We start from the raw sequence: 27,664 nt of genomic DNA on the forward strand, positions 1-27,664 counted from the left end.
AATATTATGTCCTCAAAAGCTTTATTTCCTTGTAAAATCAAAATTGTAAAATAGTGCTATTGTTTATTTTTAAATTTTGAAAAAATTTTATCAGAGTTCTATAAATTATTTACTTTTATGAATAGATTATTTTGTATGTAAATAGAGTATGTGTTTTGAGGTTTTAAAGATTTAAAATCAAACTATAGCACTAATTAATTGTGTTTGAACTTTGACGAGATTCATCATTGGCTTAACTCAGGTAGAATAAAAGGGCATCAATTCCCTTTTTTTTTTTTTAATTTTTATTTATTTATTTATTTTTATATTTTCTAGGGCCTCACCCACAGCATATGGAGGTTCCCAGACTAGGGGTCGAATCGGAGCTACAGCTGCCAGCCTATGTCACAGCCACAGCAACTCAGGATCCAAGCTGCGTCTGCGACCTACACCATGGCTCATGGCAATGCTGGATCCTTAACCCACTGAGCGAGGCCAGGGATCGAACCCGCAACCTCATGATTCCTAGTCGGATTCGTTAACCTCTGAGCCAGGACGGGAACTCCTCAATTTCCTTTTAGGAACATCCAGATTCTTTAGTTCTCATGCTGTAGTTCTCTTTGAAGAATAAAATTCAGTCCCTACTTGTTGACTAGAACCAAGTTAGTAAATTATATCTCTGTACATTTCTAATAGGAAGATACTTATCAAGACATCCTTCATTTGTGTTCTCAGTACCAGTGAGAAATACCACAGTACGTGCTTTGGATTATGTACAGATATCACTGAAGCATGGGCTGCTCAGCAGTTAATGAAAAATATGATTTAAATCCTTGATAATTGACAAGTGTGTATTTCTCAGTATCAGGGGAATTTTCTCTCTCTCTCTAAAACTTTTCTGTAGAGCTCTATCTACATGTTGTAGGTTCTCGGTTCTCAGGAGCTCTTAGTCACAGTCCTTCCCACTGTTGTGTTCTCTCCAAATCTTCATTTTGTTTTAGCAGAAGTGGCTGATTTACCAGATTGTGGGCAACATGTGAATGGTACTGCCAGCAGGTTACAGAGGGGTTCTTAGAACAAGATTATCTCAGACATCTGAAAAGAAAGCACTTTCATGAACTTAGGGAGTGTTTGTCAGACGTCTTCCAAAACACTGGTGGATACGAGAGCATCATCTGTGCTGTGCTACCTAGTTGTCCTCACGTCCTCAGCACTCTCTTAAAGTGCTTGTTTCTGAGCTCCCTGGTCCTGGACCACTCGGGTTTTGTAGTTCTAAGCTGCCCTCCTGGAATTCCAAACATCAGTGCCATCCTTTTCCTTTATTCTCATTTGAGTTCAACAAATGAAATTATAGTGACTAGGAGATTGCTGTGAACCTTGATTCTTAGGAGAGAGTTCTCAGAACGGTGAATATTCTGGTCACTCACTAGAAGGGTCTATGTTATTGCAAATTAATAAGTTAGCATTGTCTACATTAGTACCTTGTGAGTTTGGATCCTGTGATTCAAAAGTAGGAGCCCATTCTCCTCCCCCATCCGTTTTTTTGGCCACACCCACAGCATGCAGAAATTCCCAGGCCAGGGATCAAACTCAAGCCACAGCAGTGACAACAGTGCTGAATCCTTAACTTCTAGGCTACCAGGGCACTCCAGAAGCAGGAGTCCATTTCAGAGGCTGAGGCAAGCCTGAGGCTGTACCGTTTCACTTTTGAAGACCTTCCTTGTTGAATAGTCAGCCTGCCTCCAGCTACAGCATTCCTGCCATGTCTGTAACATCAAAACGGCCTTCAACAGCAAGCAGGTCTCTGAAGCTGATCCATCAGCCACCAGCACTGTTTAGAAGCCTTAGCGCCAAAGCTGATACAGACTAATCCAAGATCAAGACAAGAAGTGTCGACTGAAACAGCAAAGCTTCATGGAAAGAGTATGAAGGCTCCAGCTGGCTCCAGTGTCTCCTTCTCCATGTCCGGTTGTGTGACCTCAGCCTCAGCTGCCCCTTTGCAATGAAAGACTTAATGCATCGGGATATTGTGGAGAGTAACACCTGCAAAGCCCTTACCCCAACACCATTCAGTAAACATTGGCTGTCACCTCCAAACTCAGGCCTACTTAGAGTACCCTTTGGTATCTGTTCCAAGCTTCGACTGCTCTGCTCAGGCTTCTCCTAAACTGATCTTTTTAATCCCCCACATTAGCTTCCACTGTATTTCTGTGAGTAGTGGGATTTCACTTTCCTTGTTCAATGTTGGCAAGTCTTTGCCATGAGGAAAGAAGTAGCAGGGGCTTTAAGCAGAGATACTTGTATTCTTGTCTTGGACTTGGTCTGAGCATCCGTTTATTCACAATTTTAAAACTTGTGTGTGTTGGGGGGTGGTCAGGGAAGTTAAATCCTGCCAAAGCTTTCATTCCTCTGCTCTCCCCTCCTGCCTGCTGGTAGATAAATCTAAAATTTATGGTGCTAAACCTTAGATGGAGACAGTGTTTGGAAGTTTCTACATCCTGGACTTATTATAAATTACCTTCTAGGGTTGTCCTTGCTATTGCTGATATTGCTAATGTATATGTAGGTGACCTCCTGCAAGATATTCCTGAATCAGCCAGAGCATGACAGGGCGGTGGGGCAGAGTGAGTATCTCCAGCCAGGTCACTCATTTCCAGCCCCCTCATAAGCATTCCCTTCATCCAGGCCTTACTTAGCCTTCCCACAGAGCAGCCTCTGCTGGTGGTGGGTGAGGAGAGGAATTATTAGAGAAGGGGGAGCACCTCTGTCAGCTTGACCCAGTAAGGTTCTGAAGCAGCCCATCAGACATGACCCTGATGGCTCAGGGAGCAAGGGATGGGGCTGAAGTCAGAGTTGGAGCTGGTCTTGGAGGCCAGCATTTTGGGTAGAAACTACCCTGGGAACTGCATAGCAGCACTTCCCCCCCTGGAGCAGGCACAGTAATGAATGGCACCACCATCACAGAGTGGCACCTGAGGTGTGGTATGAAATCCATCCAAGTTCAAACTCTGCCTCTGCCAGCTACAAGTTCTGTGAACATGGGCAACATACCCTGTCAGAGCTCTTGTTTTAGACGTGGTTTGAGGCCCCTGTGTTCCTAGAGGACTCCGTACTGTGCTCAAGCATGGCACATTAACTGTTTACATCTGCCCTCCCTCGGAGGCTGAGCCCCTTGACGGCATCATTGTATACCTTTGTGGCCCCAGTCTCTGGTAGAGTCATCATAAGGCCTCAAAAAAATGTTTAGTGAATTGAGTACAAAAAACACCAGTGGTCACTGGAGCCTTGACAGTAATAAACATTATTACGTGCCTATATTATACATCTCAAAAGCACGCTGTCTTTGAGAACAAATTTAACAAATACACGTATTAACATAGGAACAAACATCTACCAAGGATTGGATTACTAACTACAGGAGCCCAAAAGAGCAAGAATACCTGTAATCTAATGATTATGTCTATAGAATAACTTTGTTTTAAACAAAAGAAAGGCAATTGTGTCACTTTTATAGCTTTGTGTGATCTGTTCTCTCTTGTCCCGTGTCTGTGTGCCACAATGCTTATGACATAAAAATCCATATAGTTTTATTTTCTGCCTAATATTGAAATCTAGCATTTAACAGTACCATCCAAAACTGTGGATGTGACGGAGTTCCCATCATGGCACATTGGAAACGAATCTGACTGGGAAGCATGAAGTTGCATGTTCGATCCCTGGCCTCGCTCAGTGGGTTAAGGAGCTGGTGTTGCCATGAGCTGTGGTGTATGTCACAGACATGGCTCGGATCCTGCGTGCTGTGGCTGTGGCTGTGGCATAGGCTGGCAGCTGTAGTCCAATTGTACTCCTAGCCTGGAAACTCCATGTGCTGGGGGTGAGGCCCTAAAAAAAGGCAAAATATATAAACATATAAAATAATTAAAAAAAAAAAAAAAAACTGTGGATGTGAACTTTTGGTCCCTAAAAAGAATATTGCTCTTAGAGTATAGCTTTGCTGACTTGGAGGGTAACACTAGTCCTCACTTCTGATTTTCTTTCCTTATGGAGTCACCTTCCTGGCCTTGCTCTGTCCTTTTATTCACTCCTCCCCAGACAAGGAAGAGTGAAAGAAGGCATTATAGCATGGCTTCTTATGTGCCACTCTGTCCTTCCATGTCAGAAGCTTGTAAGAACAGGCACATTTGTCCAGCGGTGCCAGTGGGTGGCAAGGTCTCGGTCTCTGGGGTGCAGTGTAGGAAACCAGTCGTTGCCACAGAGTTATTCTCTAATAACAATTATATTCTCTAATAACAATTTGATCAGTGATGATGATGTTTTTATCTCCATCTGCCTGAATGCCTGTGCCTGTTTCTGGGTTATTTAGGAGCTTGTGGAAACAGTGATGTTATTGACCTTCCTCAGACCGCAACACAACAATGCTTACTTGTTAAATAGTCTGGAAGGTTTATAAATGCAGGTAACTGGGAATTCCAATCCAAAAGGAGGACATTCTCTAACTATTCTGGATAAACCCACAGCATACCTTCTCTTTATACAGTCTGTTGTTTGTTTTGTTTTGTTTTGTTTTTGCTATGCAGTACAGACATTTAAAACTTCTCTTAAGGTTTATTTTGCTTAAAAACTCTTAAGGTTTATTTTGCTTTTAAGTGTTTTTCTTGGATGGCAGACTGGTGTTTTTATTTGTCTACATGCTGAGACAGGCAACATAGCATCCTATATAAATAAACAACTGATTATAAAATATAATAGAAAAAACTTACTTATAATAGTATAATGTCACCAGAGTAATATACCCGTGAGGAGTTCTTGTGGCTCGGCAGGTTAAAAACCCGACTAGTATCCATGAGGATGCAGGTTTGATCCCTGGCCTTGCTCAGTGTGTTAAGGATACAGCATTGCTGCAAGTTGTGGCATAGGTTGCAGACACAACCCAGATCTAGCATCGCTGTGGCTGTGGTGTAGGCCAGCAGCTATGGCTCCAGTTCAACCAGCAGCCTGGGAACTTCCATATGTGGCAGGTATGGCCCTTAAAAAAAAAAAAAAAGAAAAAAAGGATACCCATGAGTAAACTAAATGAAAGACTATCATCCGTACAAAGAAGACTTTATAAAAGTATTGCATATAGATGAAGGCATGAATATCTATGGAAAGATATGTTTATATAAGATTCAACATTATAAAGATGTCAATGCTTCACATATCAAACTCTACATATACTGCAATTTCAGTAAACATACCAAGGAGATTTTACTTTAACTAGTGATGCTGGTTGTAGAGTTCATATGGAAAAATGAAGGAAACAAGGAAAAAAATGTAAAGTAAAAATGAAGGGATTGGCCCCACTATGTACCAAAACACATTATAAAATTATATTAATTAAAACATTACATTACTATCACGTGAGCAGGCACAGATGAAACTAATGGCTTTTATAAAATGAATGATTATTTCTCATTTTCATAAAGTTCAAACAGGTGTTCCTCCTTGGCAGGATCTTCTCCAGGCAAGGATTCTGGGACTCATGCATTTTGCATCTTTAGCTCTGCCATCTTCAACACATAGCTTCCCAAGTGTTTCTGGAGGATAACTCCATCCTGCCTAGCAGAAGGCAAAGAGGATGGAGGATCATGTGTGGGAAGCTTTTATGTGCCAGGCTCATCACTCCCTAACTGCAACTGAAGCTGGTGAATTACCCTGTTGTGTGACCAGAAAGAAGGAACAGGTTTGGAATACCTAGCATTCTCTGGCCCAAGACCAAAATACATACTGGAATTTCATATATCATCAGGGTGGCATTCTATATCAGTGGGGAAAGATGAATTGTTCAACTAATGACGCTTAAGAACTGGATAGCTATCTCAAAAAAAATAAAATTGGATTCTCAATTCGCTCCTTAAAACAAAATTATCATTAAATCAAATTTGAATGAAAAAATTGAAGGAAACTATTAGGAAACACAGGAGAAAAAGGGAAAGCCTTTTTATTAATAAGCATGCCTGCCTGGAACACTCAAGGAAATACGAGGTTAAGGTTGTGTAGTGCATTTACCCAGATACAACAATCCAAGGTTTCACAATCCTATTTCTTCCCTTTCAGGACGCTTACATTAACATGGAACACCTGCTTTAGCTTGCATTTGGTATCCATTGTAGCTCTGACATTCTTATTATTGTATTCTGAAACTAATATTCAGCAGAGTCTGCCTTCCTGCTGCAAGAGGTGAGTCTAATTCAAGTCAGCCATAAAAACCTTCTGGCTTTCGTAACATGCCCTGAGTTGACAGTTGGCTGACCTGGTATGCCAGTCTCTTTCTTCAAGGCTCCCAGGAGAGTTAACAAAAGTCAGCCACCCCTACAATCCTTACAAATATCATTGCCCTCTACCTAGAGCTACTGCATATTCCCTAGCCTGGTCCCTTCCACCTGTCCCTCATCCTAAGCAATCAGAGGTGAAAGTCTTAGTAAACATGCTGCTACAGCAGTCATAGCTTATCACTTCCCCCACTTAGAACAGCAGTAAGGGTTTTGATGCCCCCTGACCAGAGAGTGACCTAATCCTCTAGTCCTGTTCTTGAGGGTCAACTTTCTGTGGGCATCTCTGGTACCATCTATTGCAGTTTAGGTCCCCCCAAAAGCAGACCTTGAGGCAAAGATTGGGGGGCATGTAGTTTATTGGGGAGGTAACATAAGGAAGAGAGGGAGTGGGGAAAGCGAGGCAGGGAAGGTAGAAAATTCAGGAAAGTATACATCAGAAGACTACTGCTGTACTCAACAAGAGCTGAATTCACTCGGAAATTAGCAAGAATTGCCCACTGAGGGATGGAGAAGCTGACATATTTATCCACTGATTCTTCTTCTTTATTGGATTGGGGTTGCCTCTGTGAGCCCAATGTGCTGTTTCTTCCCAGCCACCCTCACATGGCGGAGGGCAAGTTCTGTGGCACCTCAAAATGACTAAGGAAGAGAAGCAGAAAGACACAAGATACCCCTTGGATGCTGTCAGAATGTGCAGGAACTGTTATTTATGGGCTGCAGGTAAAGTTAGTGGCTGGAATATCAACAGCATCTGCTACAGCAAAAATTAAGATACTAACCCTGTCTATATTCCTTTCAAGCAATTTTAAGCAGCATGTTGTGTTGCTGAAGGTCTCAGGAAACAGCTAAGTTACTGTTGCTGAGAATGTGGATTGATACCGCCTCTATGAAGGGCAATTGGATGGTAGCTATCAATACTGAAGATATAAATGCTTCTTGATCCAGGCTTAGGAATTTCACTGCTAGGAACTGCTCCTGCAGATATTGGCGGAAAGCCTTTCATGGAATTATTTTCATTGTAATAGTAGAGGATTGGGCAGAGGGTTCCTCACTAGGACACTGGATAAATTATTATACAGCCATACAAGGGCATGCTTAAATAGAAGCAGATCCGCTCTGCACTGATATTGAGCACTCTTCAGGAGACAGCAGAAAATATAAAATGATTAGCAGTGTATTCAGTATACTATTGTACCGTATAAATGGGGAAAGAAAAAGCGTGTTGTTTAGTACATGTACAAACTATCTCTAGAAGGATATTTCTACATGCTACGGATTTTATTCTTGTAACTTCCTTTTATTCCTAGGAGTTTGGGATAAGAGGTGGCAGCTCCAGGGTAGTAATATTAGTATACCAAATGATAGACTGTGAAACAAATATAATGAAAACTGACAATAACAGAGTGCGGCAAAGTGGCTAGATAGCAGGCAATCACTCACAAATTGTTGGTTTTCCTGTTCACCAGTAACAGATAGTTAGAAAGTGTAATAAAAAGGAATTTGCAACAGAAACCTAAGTATAAAATACTTAAGAATAAACATAACAGTGAATATTTAAGACCCTCACAAGGGAAAAAGGAAACTATGGGACATAGAAGAAAACCTTAAAAGGTAGAGGATATTATTGCTTCAATATTTGATGGTGCCAGTTCTCTCCAAATTGTTCCATAAAGACAGTATAATTCCCCAGAATATCCTAACAAACATTTAGTTTACAGTTTAACAAACATTTAGTTTACAGTTTAAGAAGCTAATTCAAGAATTCATTAGTAAGGCTACAAGTATACGTTTAGCTTAGATCATTGCGGGGGAGGAATTTAAATGATCAGTGAACATAAAAATCAGTATTATTCTTCCTAGTCATTACAGACATGTAAATTAAAATAAGATATAACTTTTCACCATATAATTGGCAAAAAAATAAAAAATGTTGATACTACCAATCAAGAGTATGAGGAAATGGTACTCTCCCACTCAGCTGATAGAAATAAATTACTTCGTCTTCTATGAAAAGCAACTTGGCACTAACTATGAAAATGTTAATTATTCATTCTCAATGACCCAACAATTCTATTTTTCAATGTCTATCCTATATGTATCAAACATGTATTTTAAGTGGCATGCACAAAGATATCCTTACCCTCAGTGTATAGTTGCAAAGAAAAAAAGACAGCCAAAATACCAAACAATACAATAAATGGGTATATAAGCCATGGTAAATTCATACTCTGAAATATTGCGTAGTAATTTAAAATAATGATATAAATTAATATCTACTGACATGAAAAGAATAAAAAAAGTTTAGAATGCTAAATTGAGTAGCATGACACTTATGAAAAATATAAAAAAACACAAAACAATCTTAAACACTTGTGTAGATACAACTGCATGATTACACATTTGCTTTTTGTTTGTTTATAGCTGCACCTGTGGCATATGGAAGTTCCCAGGCTAGGAGCTGAATCAGAGCTGCAGCTGCAGTCTACACCACAACCATGGCAACACCAGATCTGAGCCACATCTGTGACCTGCACCGCAGCTTGTGGCAACACTGGATCCTTAACCCCCTGAGTGAGGCCAGGGATCAAATCTGCATCCTCACAGAGACCACATCGGGTCCTTAACCCCCTGAGCCATGATGAGAACTCCTATATTTGTTTTAAAAAGATATTAACTAAGACAGTAGCCACTAGCCACATGGGGCTATGTAAATTTACATTCAAGTTAATGATAAATTAATTTAAAATTCAGTTTCTCAGTCTCACCAGCCACAGTTCAAATGCTCAGTAGCCACATATGACCTGTGGCCTCTGTAGTGGACAGCAGAGCTATAGGGCACTTCCACTATTGCAGAAGGCTCTAGTGAATGCAGTGTAAAGTCTGAATATCTACAACCTTCCTCATCCCCGAGGGGGCCCAGACCACCCACAGCAGCAGCATATGAGAGCTTGTCAGAAATGCAGAATCTTGGGTTTCTCCCCAGACTTACTGAGCCAAAATCTGCATTTCAACGAGATCCTTGAGTAATCTGTATGATCAGTGAGTTTAAAAGCTCTGCACTAGCCTCCAATAATATTAGAACCATTATCACCAGTGTTGAAAAGCTCCTTTAGCTGGTCTTCCCTAAGCACCTGGTGAAGACTTCCCATTCATAAAAGCTGGGACACGAACCACTGATTATCAAGCAGTAGTATCTTGGTTTGAATTTCCTTAATCACAGGAATGCGAAAATTTTTCGATGCTTATTGGATAGAATTTGCTTTTGAAAGAGGTAAAGAAATGTACACATTTACTAATCATTCCTAAAAGATGGCTTTACAGTTCAAGATATCATTATCAACAAAATGTTTGTAAAGGAATACAGTAAATGGTTGTATAGATAACAGTGTATGGCTTAGAGTTCCTGGCTCAGAATGAAATTTGCTATAACAGCAAAACTTACAAGATCAAAATTGCACTTTTTAAAAATGTAGATAGAGTTTAAGATGATGTCCTCTTAAAATGTGTTAGAAGTCTCAAAAAGCAATGATGAAACCATTGATAAAGGTGTTTCTGCTACTAAATTTTTTTGAAAAAAAAAAAAAAAACCTTATCTTCTTCTGCCAACTTCACACTAAAAATAAAAGGGTTTGTGCAGGGGGAAGTATTGAAGCCGGCCACTCAGAGTCTATGCAGTTCTGTAACAAGAGAATTTTTTAAAAGCATAATCTGGTAAAAAAAATATAGCATAGTAACAAGCAATAAATGAAGCTCTTAATACAGCAATACTACAGTAAGATGAGAATCTTACCCTTTAAGAAAAAAAAGCTGGGAGTTCCCTAGTGGCACAGTGTGTTAAGGACCCAGCATTTTCATAGCTGCGGCTCAGGTCACTGCTGTGGTAGGGTTCAATCCCTGGCCCTGGAACTTCCGAGTGACACCTGCCATGGGCACAGCCAAAAAAAAAAAAAAAAAAAGAAAAGAAAAAAAAAGCTGAAAGTAGCTTGATGGAAGGAGGTAGAAAAAGTAGTTGAGGCTTCTAGGATATGATAACAAATAAAAATATATAAAGATAGTGAAAACTGAGTATTATGCATATCCAAGGCAAAAATACGTAAGTAAACTAAGCCTAAAGGAAGAAGAGAGTGTGGGGGTGGGGGTAGAAAATATAAAATAGTAGCCAAAGAGTATCTATGGTATGTTACCATTCACATAGCAAGAAGGAGATACATGAAAATACGTATGTATCTTATTTGTGCAAAAGACATACAGATCTTCCCTGGTTTCCAATGGATTTACAACCCAGCAAACCTACCAAAAAGTCAAAAACGGTTTTTTAATACACCTACTGAATACCATACCTTAGCCTCACCTGCCTTAAACATGCTCAGAACTCTTACATTAGCCTGCAGTTGAGAGACACAAAGATGATTTTATAATAAAGAGTTGAATATCTCATGGGATACTGATCACTGTGGTAAAGGTGAAAGACAGAATGATTGTCTGGGTGAACACTGTAAGCATCTCAGTTGTTCACCCTTGCGATTGCATGTCTGACTGGGAGCTGCAGCTCTCTGCCCTCACCTACCATCACAAGAAAGTGTTGCACTGCATGTCTTTAGCCAGGGAAAGATCAAAATTCCAAATATGAATGGGTGTCACTTCCACACAATCATAAAGTCAAATCATAAGTCAAGAATCCTAAGTTAGAGATTGTCTGTACGTGAAAGATAAACCAGAAACTGAAGAGTTCAGTTACCTAGAGAGAGTGGGTATCAAAGAGGTGAAAAGATGGGGAAGCTAGAACCAAATGGACCAGAAACTTTCAAAAAGATATCCTACTCCAGAAGACAAAGAGGAGGCCACATCAAGAGGTAGGAGGGGCGATTACACGGTATAAGCAACTCCATACCTCCGGGTGGGAAGCCCCACAGACTGGAAACTAGCTGGTTCACAGAGACTCACCTACAGGAGTGAGAGTTCTGAGCCCCACATCAAATCCCCACACCTGGGGATCTGGCACTGGGAGAAAGAGCCCCCAGAGCATCTGGCATTGGAGGCCAGTGGGGCTTGTGTGCAGAAGCTCCATGGGACTGGGGGAAACAGAGCAAGAAGGCTTAAAAAAGGCTCACACAGACTTTCACGTGTACTGGGCACGTGCCTGTGCTTTCCAGGGCAAAGCAAAGGCTCCATAGGAATCTGGGTCAAACTTGATTGCAGTTCTTGGAGGACCTCCTGGGAAAACAGGGGTGAATGTGGCTTGTCGTGGGGGAAGGACATTGGAAGCAAAGCTCTTGGGAATATTCATCAGCGTGCCTTTCTCTGGAGGTGGCCATTTTGGGAAAATCTGGCCTCACCCATCAGTCAGCCTGAGAAGCCCCAGGTCAAACAACAACCCAGGTGGGATCACAGCCCTGCTCATCAGTAAACAGGCTGCCTAAAGACCCCCCAGGCACACAGCCACCTCTAATCTCACCCAGAGACAAAGCTCAGCCACCAGAGGGATAGGAATCAGCCCCACCTACCAGTGGGCAGGCATCAGCCCTTCCCATCAGGAACCCTACAGCAAGCCCCCATACCAACTTCAGCCACAAGGGGGGCAGACACCAGAAGTAAGAGAGGCTACAACTCCATTATCTGTAAAAAGGTCATCAAACCAAAAACCTATAAAAATGAAAAGACAGATGAGGGAGGAAAAAAAAAAACAAACAAACAAAAAACACAAACAAACAGAAAAACAGCTAAGTGATGAGATTCTCAGCCTCTAGGAAAAAGACTTTAGGCAGTTGATGCTGAAGATGATGCAAGATATTGGAAATAAACTGGAGGCAAAGACGGATAATTTACAGAAACATTGAGCAAAGAGATACAAGATATAAAACTTAAGCAAGAAGAGATGCAAAATACAATAGCTGAAATAAAAAATTCATTAGAAGCAGCCAACAGCAGAATACAGGAGGCAGAAGAATGAGAACAGAGGGAAAAAGAGCATTGGTCTCCATACTCTACTTCCTTGCATTTGCCATCAACCATACCAGTGTGCTGGCACCCCCTCCCCCACTTGGTGGCACAAAATATTACATGCCAGGAAATTTAGCAGAACCAATATAGGTTCCGTTGCATACTGACCTTGTTTCCCTACTTTCCAAACTAATATGAGCTATTCCACCTTAAAGAATTATAGCAGAATGGACCATACTAAATTTGCATGTGAAATGTGTGATTAAAATATAAGGAGGGGACTCATTATTTAAAAATCAATATAAGGAGTTCCCTGGTAGCTTAGCAGTGAAGGATCCAGCATTGTCACTGTAATGGCTCAGGTCACCACTGTGGCACAGGTTGGATCCCTGGTCCAGGAACTTCTGAATGCTGCAGGCACAGACAAAAAAAAAAAAAAAAAAAAAAAAAATCAATATAAGCCTACAAGAGCCAAAGCAATTTTGAAAAAGAATAATTTGAAAGACTCGCACTTCCTGATTTCAAAATTATTACATACCTACAGTAACCAAAATGGTGTGATAATGGCATGTGGATAGACACTTAGAAGGAAGAGAATAGAGAGCACCAAAAATAAACCGAAGCATATCCTATCAATTTATTTTTAATAAGAGTGCCAAGGCCATTAAAAGGGGGAAAGGACAGTCTTTTTAACAAGTCATACTGAGACAACTGGATATCCACATGCAAAAGAATGGAGTTAGACCTTTACCTTATACCATGTACAAAAATTAACTCGAATAGGTCAAAGGCCTAAGCTTAAGAGCTAAAACTATAGAACTGTAAAATGAAAACATAGAAATAAGTCTTTATGACATTGGATTTGGCAATAATTCCTTGGATATGACACCAAAAGCATAGGCAACAAAGAAAAAATAGAACAATTGGACTTCATCAAAATCAAAGATAGTTGTGTATTAAAGGCCATTATCAAGTAAAAAGGCAGATTACTGAGGAAGAGAAAATATTTGCAAATCATCTGATAAAAGATGTTAATCCAGAATATATAAATAATTCCTACAATGCTACAGAAAAAAAAAAAAAAAAACAACGATTCAAGAATGGGAAAAGGTCTTGAATAGGCATTTCTCCAAAAGTGATATACAACCAGCCAACAAGCACATGAAAAGATTGCTCAGCATTAGGGAAATTCTAATCAAAACCACAGTGAGATACCACTCTATGCCCATTAGGATGGCTATGATTTGAAAAACAAACAACAACAAGAGGAAAATATCAAGTTTTGGCAGGGCTTTGGAGAAACTGGAATCTTCATGTATTGCTAGTGGGAATGTAAAATGATGCAGTCACTGTGGAAAACAGTTCAGCAATTTCTCAAAAAGTTAAGCATGGGATTACCATATGGCCCAGCAATTTCACTCCAATGTGTACACCCAAAAGAACTCAAAGCAGGGACTCAAACAAACATGCGTACACCATTATTCATAACAACATTATTCCCAATAGTCAAAAGGTAAAAACAACCCAAATGTCCCTTAACAGATTAATGGATAAATAAAATGATCGATGAAGTCCAATTGTTCTATGTATGTATAATGGGATATTATTCAAACATTAAAATGAATGAAATTCTGTTTATGTGCTATGACATGGATGAAACTTGAAAACATTTTGCTAAGTGAAATGAATCAAACAAAAGGATGAATACTCTATGATTCCACTTCTATGCAGTACCTAGAGTAGGCAAATCATAGAGACAGAAAGTAGAATGGAGGTTACCAGGTCCTGGAAGGAGGGGCAACGGGGAATGATGTTTACTGGGCACAGAGTTTCTGTTTGGGTTGATAAAAAAAAAATGTTCTGAAAATGGATAGTGGTGTTGGTGGCACAACATCATAAATGCACTTAATCCCACTGAACTATACACTTAAAATGATTAAAATGGTAAATTTTACAACATATTTTTAACAGTTTTAGCGATATAATCACATACAATAAGGGGCACATATTTAAATGTTCAGTTTTATATGATACATTTATTTTAACACAAAAGCTCAGTACTGTGCATAAAAATCATGTAATATTATATACAGAATTAGTTCAATAAAAAAAATCACACTTAAAAATTCCAAAAATTATTTGATTTGAAATGTGTACATATAAGCATAGTAGTTGACATATCATCAATTACTATATATTGATATATCATCAGTGCATCAATTGATGTTATTTGCCACATAAAGGAGAAAAACCTTATGAACATACCAATAAATGCAAAATTGCCTCTGATAAAATTCAATAGCCATCAGGATTTTAAAACAAAAACATATTTGCAAACTAGAACCAAGAAGAGAACTTCTTGTTAAATTTTAAAGGCATCTAGGAAAAAACTAAAGATGTCATACTTAGTGATGAAATTTCCCTTTGAGATTTTGAACAAAGCTAAGATAATCACTCTCACAACTTCTTTTTTTTTTTTTTTTTTTTTGGTCTTTTTAGGGCTGCAACTGCAGCATATGGAAGTTCCCAGGCTACAGGTCCAATACTAAGCTGTAGCTGCTGGCCTACACCACAGATCACAGCAACGCCAGATCCTTAACCCACTGAGTGAGGCCAGGGATTGAACCTGCGCCTCATGGTTACTAGTCAGATTCATTTCTGCTGTACCACAACGGGAACTCCCTACTTTTTTCAATATTATACTGGAGGTCTCAGCCAGTGTCAAAAGGTAAGAGAAAGATATTAAAGTCGTACATATTACATAGGAAGAAATAAAACCATTATTGTTTAAACAAGCATTAAAAGTCACAATATGCGGAGTTCCCGTTGTGGCTCGGTGGTTGACAAATCCGACTAGGAACGATGGGGATTGAGGGTTTGATCCCTGGCTTTGCTCAGTGGGTTAAGGATCCAGTGTTGCCTTGAGCTGTGGTGTAGGTTGCAGATGCAGCTCGGATCCTGTGTTGCTGTTCCTGTGGTGTAGGCCGGCAGCTACAGTTCTGACTAGACCCCTAGCCTGAGAACCTCCATATGCCGAGGGAGTAGCCCTGGGGGGGAAAAAAGTCACAAAATGCTTAGGAAAAAATTTAACAAAAGACATGTAAAATCTCTACCGTGAAAATTATTAACACATTACTGTGAAGACTTCAGCTGCAATTTAATAACTGCTATTTACTAAAAGATTTCATAAGGAGATTCTGTTTAGAGGCAGTTTAATTTTTTTTTTTTTTTTTTTTTAGGGCCACACTGGCAGCATACAGAAGTTCCCTGGCCAGGAATCAGAGCTGTAGCCATTGGCCTAAACCACAGCAACAGCTGCAGCCTACACCACAGCTCACGGCAACGCTGGATCCTTAACCCACTGAGAAAGGCCAGGGTTCAAACCTGGGTCCTCATGGATACTGGTCAGATTTGTTTCCACTGAGCCCCGATGGGAACTCCCAGTTTAATATTTTGATGAATACTTCCTCAAGCTGGACAAAAAGCCTTTCCCAGGGCCTGGAAAGATTTGCATTATTTCTAGTCAGTCTGACTAATAGTTGGTAAAATATTTGGTAACAGAAAAATGTCAATTATGTTTTTTCCTCATCCTACCTGGATAATGTTGATACAGCCCACTGTATATGATAATCCAGAAAAGGCAAGAAAAGCACTGTTGAAAACCCATGCATTGTATTTTGTTGATTTTCCTTCATGTTTGATTAATACCCTGCCAACATCACCCAGTGACTCTGAAAGCCAATCCAAGAGTGGCCCATTAAAACCTGGTGGGTGCAAAAAAGTCTCTTGCCTCTGCTGGAAAATGACCAATAAAAAGTGGGGTGCTTACTATAACAGGAGGTAAAGAACCAAAATCTACCTGTTCTCTTTCTCTTTTCTCTCCTCCTTTAATACCTTTAAAGGTTTCTATTTTTTTTTAGTTTTCGTGAGTATAACTTCGACCAGTTTTCGAACAAAACCATTTGCCCTATAAACAAAGACCCTCTGTTTGTATATTTTGTGTATTATCAGGCAAAGACAGGCCTTTGTCAGTTTGAAATAATTTTTAGGTTAATTTCACAATATTTTAACATTTACTTTGGGTTTTTCTAGCTAAGATTATTAGTAAAGCGTAAGTAAATTACTGGGCAGGGCAGGAGTGGTTTCTAAATTCTTGGTTTATTTTATAGATATTGGCAAAAGATTTTGTTGTTGTTGTCCCTCAATTCCAAGTTATATATAAGGGCAAAAAAAAGGCCAGCTTCATTTAAAGTCTTCAGCATTTATTTAGATAAAACATGTAAAATCGCATATTCGCCCCCAGAGAAAAACAAATAACTCTGTGGTAGGTGAAATAACACTTCCCTCCCAAAGCTGGTGCATGCTAATCCCCCAAACCTGCAAACATGTTACATGTACAGGTCAAGGAGAATTAAAGTAGCAGGCAGAATTAAGTTGGCAAATCACCTGACTTTTTTGAGATGAGGCAATTACCATGGATTGTTCAGGTGGGCCCTATGTAATAACAGAGACTCTTATAAGTGAGAGAGGAGAGACTGTGTCAGAGTGAATCATCCTGAGAAGACTCAACTAGCCATTGCTCCCTCTGAGGAGGGTAGGGAGCACCAGCTAAGGAATGCAGGCAGCCTCTAGACAGTGGAAAAGGTAAGAAAACAGATTCTTCTCTAGGATCTTTTTTTTTTTTTTAAACGTTTTAGGGCGACACTTGCGTCATACAGAAGTTCCAAGGCTAGGGATCAAATCGGAGCTATAGTTGCTGGCAAGGCCACAGCCTCAGCAACATGGGATCCGAGCCGCATCTGCAACCTACATCACAGCTCACAGCAATGCCCCATCCTTAATGCACTGAGCGAGGCCAGGGATAGAACCACATCCTCATGGATACTAGTTGGGCTTGAAACCCACTGAGCTACAAGGGGAACTCCCTTCTCTAGGATTTTTGAAGGAACTCAGCCCTCCTGATATCCTGATGTTAGCCCATTGAGATCTGTTACACACTTATGACATACAGGACTACAAAATAATAAATTTGTGTTGTTTTAAAGCCACTAAATCTGTGGCAATTTGTTACAGCTGCATAGGAAAAAGAAAAAATAGAGAATCTTTGCTATTAAATACATTGTAATTGAGTAGTTTGAAGCAAGGTGGCACTAGACTACCAGATTTATCGAAGTCCTTTCAGTTTTGTAATTACGAAGGGTAATGATACAATTTTCTTCTAATACAAGTTTTTAAACCATCTCCTCACATTTGCATCTAAGTTTCTTCAGTATTATTGGTAAGTCCATTAAATTAGCCTTGATGGATTTTTAAGTTGATTTCTGGCAATGATTTTTTTCAATCCGGAAAGATGGCTGTAAATGAATAGAAGTCCCTAGAATATGTACCACAAGTGTGAGAGCTTTTCTTGTACTTGGTCCTTGAACACAGGTGCCCAACAAATAAGTATTAAATGAAAGAACATCTCATGTCCAACTTGCATATATAAATTGTCTGTCTTTTCTCACATTAACCTGAATCATCTGGAACTTGAAGAAAATCCTTTGGTCCAAGAATTTTAAATTTAGCTCTATTCACAGAGCACTCATTTACTCAAATGTGCTTACAATGCATTCTTCTTTGTACTAGAAATGAAATATCCCTGGCTTTTTCTACAGAGCCAGTCCTGCCTCCTACCCAGGTGTGTCCATTTCTAGCAGAACACCCCAGGCTGCCTCTTCTCCCAGGATTCGGGTTGTTTTATGGTTAGTTGTATAAAGTGGTACCAGTCTGTGATTTCCCTATAGAAAAGATTGCATTTTATTCTTGCTTGTATCCTCAACATCCACCAATACTAGGAACGAAATTAATGCTTCTGGAAGGAAGGGGTGGGAAGGCTGTCCCATCACTGGGCTCAGACTGCAGATGGGTAAACTAAATGTTGCTTATATCTTAATAGTTAAGAACAAGTGTGAGCACATATGTTTCACCCAGAAAAAAAGCAGTAATCAGGATTACACTCTTCATTTGGGTATAATTCCCATTTACAAACTCTTAGGATAGTAAATATAATGAGGCCTAAAATAAATGCTGTCTTTCCTCTTTTAAGAAGATAAGGAAGGAATTTGAATGCAAATTGTAATGTTTTTCTTCAAAGGGGAATACTTTGCCACTTTTTAATTTGATAAAGCTTTTTATGCTTCGGATACAGACTTTGGCTTTAAATATTAATCAACTTCAGAAAGAAGGAATCAAATCTTCAACTTTTCATGAATTAATTATCACAGTTTTAAAACTCCAATTTTATAAAGCAAATCATAAAATGCAAAATGGCTTTTCCGAATTGTGTCCTTCTTTTTGGTATTAAGTCATATGATTAAGTAGAATTTTATGTATATTAAATTGAGTATTAATACCATAACTTGAAGTTTTCTATTTCTTGTTACTGTATAATTTTAAATATACATTTTTGCATTTGGTAAAATGCCTATAATTATTATCTTTAATCTGCTTTTATTTTTATCAAAGTGCTGTTTGAATAGTATAATAGATCAAATGTTGCTAAGAGTACTTTTATAAAATAGCAGTCTCTTTTCTTTACCTTTCTACCGGCATTATCTGCTAAATAATTAATTTCAGCTTTTATAGCTATTTTCTCTGATTTGACTTTCTTATTTCTAATAATATGTGTATACTGCTATCCCTTGACTCATCTGAAGACTTACCTATTGATTTCCAATTATAGATAACAAAGATTAAAACTCGTTTATTTTCCCTTTTTCCCTTCCACCATCTTCTCAATAAAATGATATCTTAAAGATCTGTTAAATCTATGTTCAGTGTTTTCATAATTTTGACTATATAGATATAGTAAATGGTGTATTTTTGCATCAAGTAGCATGATTATATAACTTTTTCTACATAACTCCCACCCCCTGCCAGAGTTAATAATTGCCTTATTTTAAAAGACTTTCTTTATTTTCTTTGAATATCTGACTAAATATTCCCACATTCTCAACACCTCTATAAAATGTCTCTCATTCAATGTTATACACAACATGTTAGCTAACTGAAGAACTACATCATGGGCCCCCAGCCCCTTTAGCCCAAGCCAGTCCTGCTGCCTCCACCTCCTGCTGCAACCTGTGCAACCTGGATGCATGCACTGTGGGCCTACTGCTCCTGTGCTGTATTGGCAAGTGTGGGCCATTTGCCATCACTCTGGGGATGCTTTTTGCCTCTATTAGGTCCCCTGTTTCTTCAAGCCCATGTATCCCAATATCCCAGTATCCTCCTGAGCTGAGCCCTTTCATGTGAGTGTGGTGTGTGTAAGCACATCCCTGATATCTTCCTAAGAAAAGAGATTGGGAAGGACATGTTTGGAGGTCCTTAAGGTCTAAATTGTCCTTTTTCCACCCTCTCACTTGATTGCCAGTAAAATTTTCCCCTTAGAAACATGAAGGTCTAATTTCTTTCTCTTCTACTTCCTTTTCTAGAAGATTGATGCCATTCTTTTTTATTATTATTATTAAAGTATAGTTGATTTACAATGTTGTGCCAATTTCTGCTGTACAGCAAAGTGACCTAGGCATATATATATATATATACACACATTCCTTTTCTTATATTATCTTCCATCATGGTCTATCCCAAGAGATCGGATGTCGGATGTTGTTCCCTGTGCTCTACAATAGGACTTCCTTGCTTATCAATTCTAAATGTAATAGTTTGCATCTACCAACCCCAAACTTCCAGTCCATCCCACTCCCTCCCCCCCTCCCCCTTGGCAACCACAGGTCTGTTCTCTATGTCTATGAGTCTGTTTCTGTTTTGTAGATAGGTTCATTTGTGCCATATTTCAGATTCCACATATAAGTGATATCATATGGTATTTGTCTTTCTCTTTCTGACTTATTTCACTTAGTTTGAGAATCTCTAATTGTATTCATGTTGCTGCAAATGCCATTATTTCATTCTTTTTTATGGCTGAGTAGTATTCCATTGTATGTATGTACCACATCCTCTTAATTCACTCATCTCTTGATGGACATTTAGGTTGTTTCTATATCTTGGCTGTTGTGAATAGCGCTACTATGAACGTATTGGTACATGTATCTTTTTGAATAAAAGATTCGTCCAGATAGATGCCCAGGAGTGGGATTGCTGGTAGTTCTACATTTAGTTTTCTGAGGAATCTCCATATTGTTGTCCATAGTGATTGTCCCAATTTAGAGTACCACACTGTCTTGATTACTATAGTTTTTGCAATATTTTCTCAAGTCTGGGAGAGTTATGCCTACTGCTTAATTTTATTCCTCAGGATTGCTTTGGCAATTCTGGGTCTTTTATGGTTCAATATACATTTTTGGGTTATTTGTTCTAGTTCTGTGAAAAATGTCATAGTTAATTTAATAGGTATTACATTACATCTGTAAATTGCTTTGAGTAGTATGGCCATTTTGGGTTTTTGTTTTGTTTTGTTTTGTTTTTTGTCTTTTTGCCATTTCTAGGGCCGCTCCCATGGCATATGGAGGTTCCCAGGCTAGGGGTCTAATTAGAGCTATAGCTGCCAGCCTACACCAGAGCCACAGCAACACAGGATCTGAGCTGCATCTGCAAGCTGCACCACAGCTCACGGCAACACCGGATCCTTAACCCACTGAGCAAGGCCAGGAATTGAACCTGCAACCTCATGGTTCCTAGTCGGATTCGTTAACCACTGAGCCATGACAGGAACTCCAGTATAGCCATTTTGATAATATTAATTCTTCCAATCCTGGAGCATGACATACTTTCCAGTTCTTTGAATCTGCTTAATTTTCTTGATTTAATGTTTTTATGGCTCTCAATGTATTAGTCTTTTACCTCCTTGGTCACATTTATTCCTAAGTATTTAATTTCGGGGGTGTGATTTTAAAGGGTGTTGTTTTTTATATTCCTTTTCTAATATTTCATTGTTAGTATGCAAAAATACAACCAATTTTGGAATGTTAATCTTGTATCCTGCTACTTTGCTGAATTTGTTGATCATGTCAAGTAGCTTCTGTGTGGAGTCCTTAGGGTTTTCTTTTTTTTTTTAGTGCTCTACCCATGGCATATGGAGGTTCCCAGGCTAGGGGTCAAATCAGAGCTGTAGCTGCCAGCCTATGCCACAGCCATAGCAATGTGGGATACAAGCTGCATCTGTGACCTACAACACAGCTCACAGCAATGCCGGACCCTTAACCCACTGATCAAGGCCAGGGATTGAACCAGCATCCTCATGGATACTAGTTAGGTTCATTAGCCACTGAGCCAAGATGGAAACTCTGGATTTTCTATATATAGTATCATGTCATCTGCTTACAGTGATAATTTTACCTCTTCTTTTGCAATTTGGATTTTTTTTTTTTTGTCTGATTGCTATGGCTAGAACTTCCAGTACTGTGTTGAATAAAATTGGTGAGAGTGGGAATCCTTGTCTTGTTCTAGATTTTAGTGGGAAGGCTTCAGCTTTTCTCTGTTGAGTATTATATTGGTTGTGGGTTTCTCATAAATGGCTTTTATTATGCTAAAATATGTTCCCTCTATACCAACTTTGGTAGGAGTTTTTATCATGAATGGATGTTGCATTTTGTCAAATGCTTTTTCTGCATCTGTTGAAATTGCCATGTGGTTTTTTTACCTTTCTTTTGTTAATGTGGTATATGACGTTGATTGATATGCATGTGTTGAACCATCCTTGTGAACTTGGGATGAGTCCCACCTGGTTGTGGTATATGTTCTTTTTAATGTGTTGCTGGATTCTGTTGAAGAAATTTTGTTGAGAATTTTTGCATCTATATTTGTCAAAGATATTGCCCTATAATTTTCTTTTTTGGTACTATCTTTCTCTGGTTTTGGTATTATGGTGATGGTGGCTTTGCAGAATGTCTTTGGAGTGTTCCTTCTTCAATCTTTTGGAAAAGTTTAAGAAGGGTCAGTGTAAGTTTTTCTTTGTATATGTGATAGAATTTGCCTGTGAAGCCATCTGGTCTTGGACTTTTGTTTGTAGGGAATGTTTTTATTATTCAATTTCATTTCTAGTCATCAGTCTGTTCAAATTCTCTATTTCTTCCTGATTCAGTTTTGGTTGGCTGTATGTTTCTAGAAAATTGTCCATTTCTTCTAGGTTTTCAAATTTGTTGGCATAATTATTCATAGTATCTATTCTCTTATCAGTCTTTGTATCTCCTTTGAGATTTCTTCTTCTTTCATTTCTTCTTTTGTTCATTTGGATTCTTTTTATCTTCTTGTTGGTGAGTCTGGCCAGAGGTTTGTCAATTTTGTTTAGCCTTTCAAAGAACCAGCTCTTGGTTTTATTGATTTTTTTTAACCTCTATTTATCAATTTCCTCTCATCTTTTTTTTTTTTTCATTCTGTAGTTTGTTCTTCTTTTTCTAATTCTTTTAGGTTGTAGGTTAGGTTGTTGACTTGAGATACTTCTTGTTTTTTGAGGAAGGCTTATATTGCTATGAATTTCTCCCTAAGAACTGCTTTTGCAACATCCCATAGATTTTATATGGTTGTATAGTTGCAAATATTTCCCTTTTAGCACTTTAAATGTATCTTGCCACTCTCTTCTAGACTTTAGCTGTTTCTATAGAGAAATCAGATGATAGCCTTATGGGGGTTCCCTTATAATTAATTCTTTGTTTTTATCTTGCTGCCTTTAGGATCCTCTGCTTATCTTTAACTTTTGCCATTTTTATTATAATATGTCTTGGTGTAGGTCTGATTGGGTTCATCTTCTTTGGGGCCCTCTGTGCTTCCTATATCTGGATATATATGTCCTTTAGATTTGGAAAGTTTTCAGCCATAATTTCTTCAAATATATTTTCAATGCCCTTGTTATTCTTCTGGAATCCTTATTATGCATAGACTGGCCTTCTTTATGTTATCCCATAGATCTCTTATATTGCTTTAATTTTTTTTCATTTGGCTTTCTGTCCACTGTCCTGACTGGGTGATTTCCGTTATTCTATCTTCCAAGTCACTTATTTGTTCCTCTGCATTATTCATTTTGCTGTTCAGTCCCTTTAGCTCAGCTTTCATCTCTTCATATAAATTTTCTATTTTTTCTTGGCTCCTCCTTATAGTTTCTAGTTCTTTTATAAGTAAGCTGCATTACTGTTGATAGCTGTTCTTAACTCCTTCAAGTATTTTCATTACCTCTTTTTTGAACTCAATGTCTGTTAGACTGCAGAGTCGTGTTTAATTGTTCATTTCTTCAGAGGAGTTCTCCTGTTCTTTTAACTGAGAATGGTTCCTGTTCTTCTTCATTTTGCTTATATTTTTCTCATTCTGTGAGTTTAGGGAAAACAATTATCTACTATAGTTGTAGAGGGCTATTTATATGTGGAAGTGTCCCTGGGTAGTTTATGACGGCTTACTATTTTTTTGGCATGAAGGCTGCTCTTGGATTGGATGCTTGCTGTCTCTTTCCTTAATGTGTGCAGGCTATTATCCCCTTGATAGGGGATGTACTGTTGTAAGGCAGGCACAAGCTTCCAAGGAGATGGGGTCAATGGGCAGTGTCTGCATATGACACTGCAGGGCTGTTGGCAGTGGCAGTGACCCTCAGGGAGGTGGTGGTTGTGCTCAGAGTCCTAGACAGCAGCATTGGTGGCATGTGTGCTTTCTGAGGGAGGTGAGGTCAACAGTCAGTGCTTGGTTGCAGGGCCCTTAGCAGTGACCCTTGAAGCGACTGGGTCTGCAGACCCAGGCCTCCTTCCACTTGCCACTCCTCCCTGGGCTGTAGCACACCACTCCTTAGCCCTGCTATGCTGCCTCCACAGAGGCAACCCCAGTCCTCTCTCCAGACCTGACCTCTATAGCCCAAGCCCAGCCCCTGCCTAAGTGTCCCAGGCAGTGGTACTGATGGTCCTTGCAGCTTTCTCTCTACTTTGCCTTCTTCTGACCGGCTGCTGCACTTTTCTCTGAGGCTTTGTGGTTCTCCCTCTGTCCTTGGTGATCTCTCCATTAGTTAGGCGGCCTCCCAGGGTACAGATACCTTTCCTCTTTCACAGCTCCCTCTCAGGAACACTGGTTCCATCCTGATTCCTTTTTTTCTCTTCCTTCTCTCTTTTTTCCCTTTTTTCTACTCAGTTATATGGAAGGTTTCTTGCCTTTTTTGGAAGTCTGAGGTCTTCTGCCAGTGTTTAGTAGAAGTTCTCTGCAAATTGTTCTACATGTTGATGGGCTTTTTTTTTTTTTTTTTTTTTTTTTATGTGTTTGTGGAAGAAGGTGAGCCCCACATCTACTCCTCTACCATCTTGATCCTACCTACCCCTTTGATGCCATTCTTGCTCACACTTCTGCTCATGACGTGTCTTTCCCCACCCCCACCCCCACCAGAACTTTGAGTCTTTGGTATATCACCAGTGTTTAAATTTTATGATAATGAATGTTTTGTTGATTTTTTATTTTTTATTGTTTTTTGGGTTTTTTTTTAATCTGTTTTTTGTCTTTTATTCATTGGGCTGGATATCCAAAAGGTCTTACTTGATAAAAGGCTCATGTTCTTCAGCTCTGGGAAATTAATGTTATTTTCTTAACACTTTTCATCATCATCCTTTTCTGTTCTCTCTTTCTGGAACTCCTGTTATTTAGCTTTGGGCCTCCTGGATGGATCCACTAATTTTTTAAGTTTTCTCTTATTGTCCATTTATTTGCCATTTTGCCCGAGGTTTTGGATTCCCTAATTATATCTTCTACTTTTTTACTTGGATTTCCATTTCTGCCACCCAATTTTTATTTTCCTGGTGTTTTTGTTATTGTTCTCTAAATATTCTTCTTTTTGTTGTGAGCCACATGGGAAGTCCATGAATATTCTTCTTTTTAAAACTACCATTTTGGAGACGGGATTAAGATGGCAGAATAGAAGGACTGAAACTCAACTTCTCTCCTAAAATCAACAAAATTCACAACTAAAGACTGAGCAATCTCCACCCAAATGGACCGGAAACCTTAAAAAAGATACCCCACTCAGAAGAAAAAGAGGAGGCCACATCAAGAGGTAGGAGGGGCAATTTCGTGATATAAACAACCCCATACCTCCTGGGTGGGAAGCTCCACAGACTGGAAACTAACTGGTTCACAGAGACTCACCTACAGGAGTGAGAGTTCTGAGCCACACTTCAAACTCTCACGTATGGGGATCTAGCACAGGGAGAAAGAGCCCCGGAGCATCTGGCATTGAAGGCCAGTGGGGCTTGTGTGCAAGAGCTCTATGGGACTGGGGGAAACAGAGACCCCATTCTTAAAAGGCCCACACAGACTTTCACGTGCACTGAGTCCCAGGGCAAAGCAAAGTCTCCAAGGGAATCTGGGTCAAACCTGACCGCAGTTCTTGGTGGACATCCTGGGAAACAGGGGTGAATGTGGCTTGTTGTGAGGGAAGGACATTGAAAGCAAAGCTCTCGGGAATATTCATCAGCATGCCTTTCTCTGGAGGTGGCCATTTTGGGAAAATCTGGCCCCACCTGTCAGCCAGCTGCTGAGAAGCCCCAGGGCAAACAACAACCCAGGTGGGATCACAGCCCCACTCCTCAGTAAAAAGACTACCTAAAGACCCCTCAGGCACACAGCTGCCTCTAATCCCATCCAGAGACTAAGCCCGACCCACCAGAGGGATTAGAATCAGCTCCTCCTACCAGGGGGCAGGCATCAGCCCTTCCCATCAGGAAGCCTACACCAAGCCCCCATACTGACTTCAGCCACAGGGGGGCAGACATCAGAAGTAAGAGAGGCTACAACTCTATTATCTGTAAGAAGGTCCGCACACCAAAAACCTATAAAAATGAAAAGACAGAGAACTATAACTCAGATGAGGGAGAAAGAAAAAACCCCAGAAAAAGAGCTAAGCCATGAGGAGATTCTCAGCCTCCAGGAAAAAGACTTTAGGCTGTTGATGCTGAAGATGATGCAAGACATTGGAAATAAACTGGAGGCAAAGATGGATAACTTACAGGAAACACTGACCAAAGAGATACAAGATATAAAACTTAAACAAGAAGAGATGCAAAATGCAATAACTGAAATAAAAAATCCACTAGAAGCAGCCAACAGCAGAATATAGGAGGTAGAAGAACGAATAAGCGAGGTGGAGGACAGATTAGTGGAAATTATGGATGCAGAACAGAAAAGAGAAAAAAGATTGAAAACAAATGAAGAGAGTCTCAGAGAACTCTCAGACAATGTGAAATGCACCAACATCCGTATTATAGGGGTGCCAGAAGGAGAAGAGAGAGAGAAGGGGACAGAAAACATATTCCAAGAGATCATAGCTGAAAACTTGCCTAACATGGGGAAGGAATCACTCACTCAAATCCAGGAAGCACAACGAGTACCATACAAAATAAACCCAAGGAGGAACATCCCAAGACACGTACTAATCAAACCGACCAAAATTAAAAACAAAGAGAAAATCTTGAAAGCAGCCAGGGAAAAGAAACTAGTAACATACAAGGGAACCCTGATAAGGCTATCGGCAGATTTTTCAACAGACTCTGCAGGCCAGAAGGGAGTGGCATGATATACTCAACGTGATGAAAGGAAAAAACCTCCAACCAAGATTACTCTACCCAGAAAGTCTCTCATTCAGATTTGAAGGAGAAATCAAAACCTGCACAGATAAGAAAAAGCTGAGAGAATTCAGCAACACTAAACCAGCCTTACAACAAATACTAAAGGAACTTCTATAGGCAGAAAAGTATAAGAGAAGAAGGAAAGGAAAAAGAACAGCAAAAACAAATCCAAAGTAATTAATAAAATGGCAATAAGAACATACATATCAATAATTACCTTAAATGTGAATGGACTAAACGCCCCAGCCAAAAGACGTAGACTGGCTGAATGGATACAAAAACAAGACCCATATATATGCTGTCTTCAAGAGACCCACTTCACTTCTAGGGAGACATACAAATTGAAAGTGAGAGGATGGAAGAAAATATTTCATGCAAAAGGGATCAAAAGAAAGCTGGAGTAGCAATACTCATATCAGACAAAATACACTTTAAAATGATGAATATATTCAGGGAAAAAGAAGGACATTACATAAGGATCAAAGGATCAATCCAAGAAGAAGATAAAACAATTTTAAATATCTACACACCCAACACAGGTTCACCACAATATATAAGGCAACTGCTAACAACCTTAAAAGGAGAAATCAACAATAACACAATCATAATGGGGGACTTTAACACCCCACTTACAGAAATGGACAGATCAATCAGACAGAAAATCAATAAGGAAACACAGGCCCTGAATGAAGCATTAAACCAGATGGACTTAATAGATATTTATAGGACATTTCATCCAAAAGCAACAGAATACACATTCTTCTCAAGTGCACATGGAACATTCTCTAAGATTGACCATATCCTGGGCTACAAATCCAACCTCAGTAACTTTAAGAAAATTGAAAT

At 39.4% G+C, this 27,664-nt stretch overlaps 1 protein-coding gene across 1 annotated transcript in view; it reads left to right on the forward strand.

Annotated features, from left to right (window-relative positions):
• LOC100525311 (Golgi phosphoprotein 3) overlaps positions 6,929-27,664 on the forward strand; it is a 28,231-nt gene continuing 7,495 nt past the window's right edge. The window contains exon 1 of the mRNA XM_005672402.2: positions 6,929-7,013. Within this exon, the coding sequence (XP_005672459.2) occupies positions 6,929-7,013 (85 nt within the window). The remainder of the gene's footprint in view (positions 7,014-27,664) is intronic.

Source organism: Sus scrofa, chromosome 16, assembly GCF_000003025.6.
Source record: "Sus scrofa isolate TJ Tabasco breed Duroc chromosome 16, Sscrofa11.1, whole genome shotgun sequence".
Taxonomy (NCBI): Eukaryota; Metazoa; Chordata; class Mammalia; order Artiodactyla; family Suidae; genus Sus; species Sus scrofa.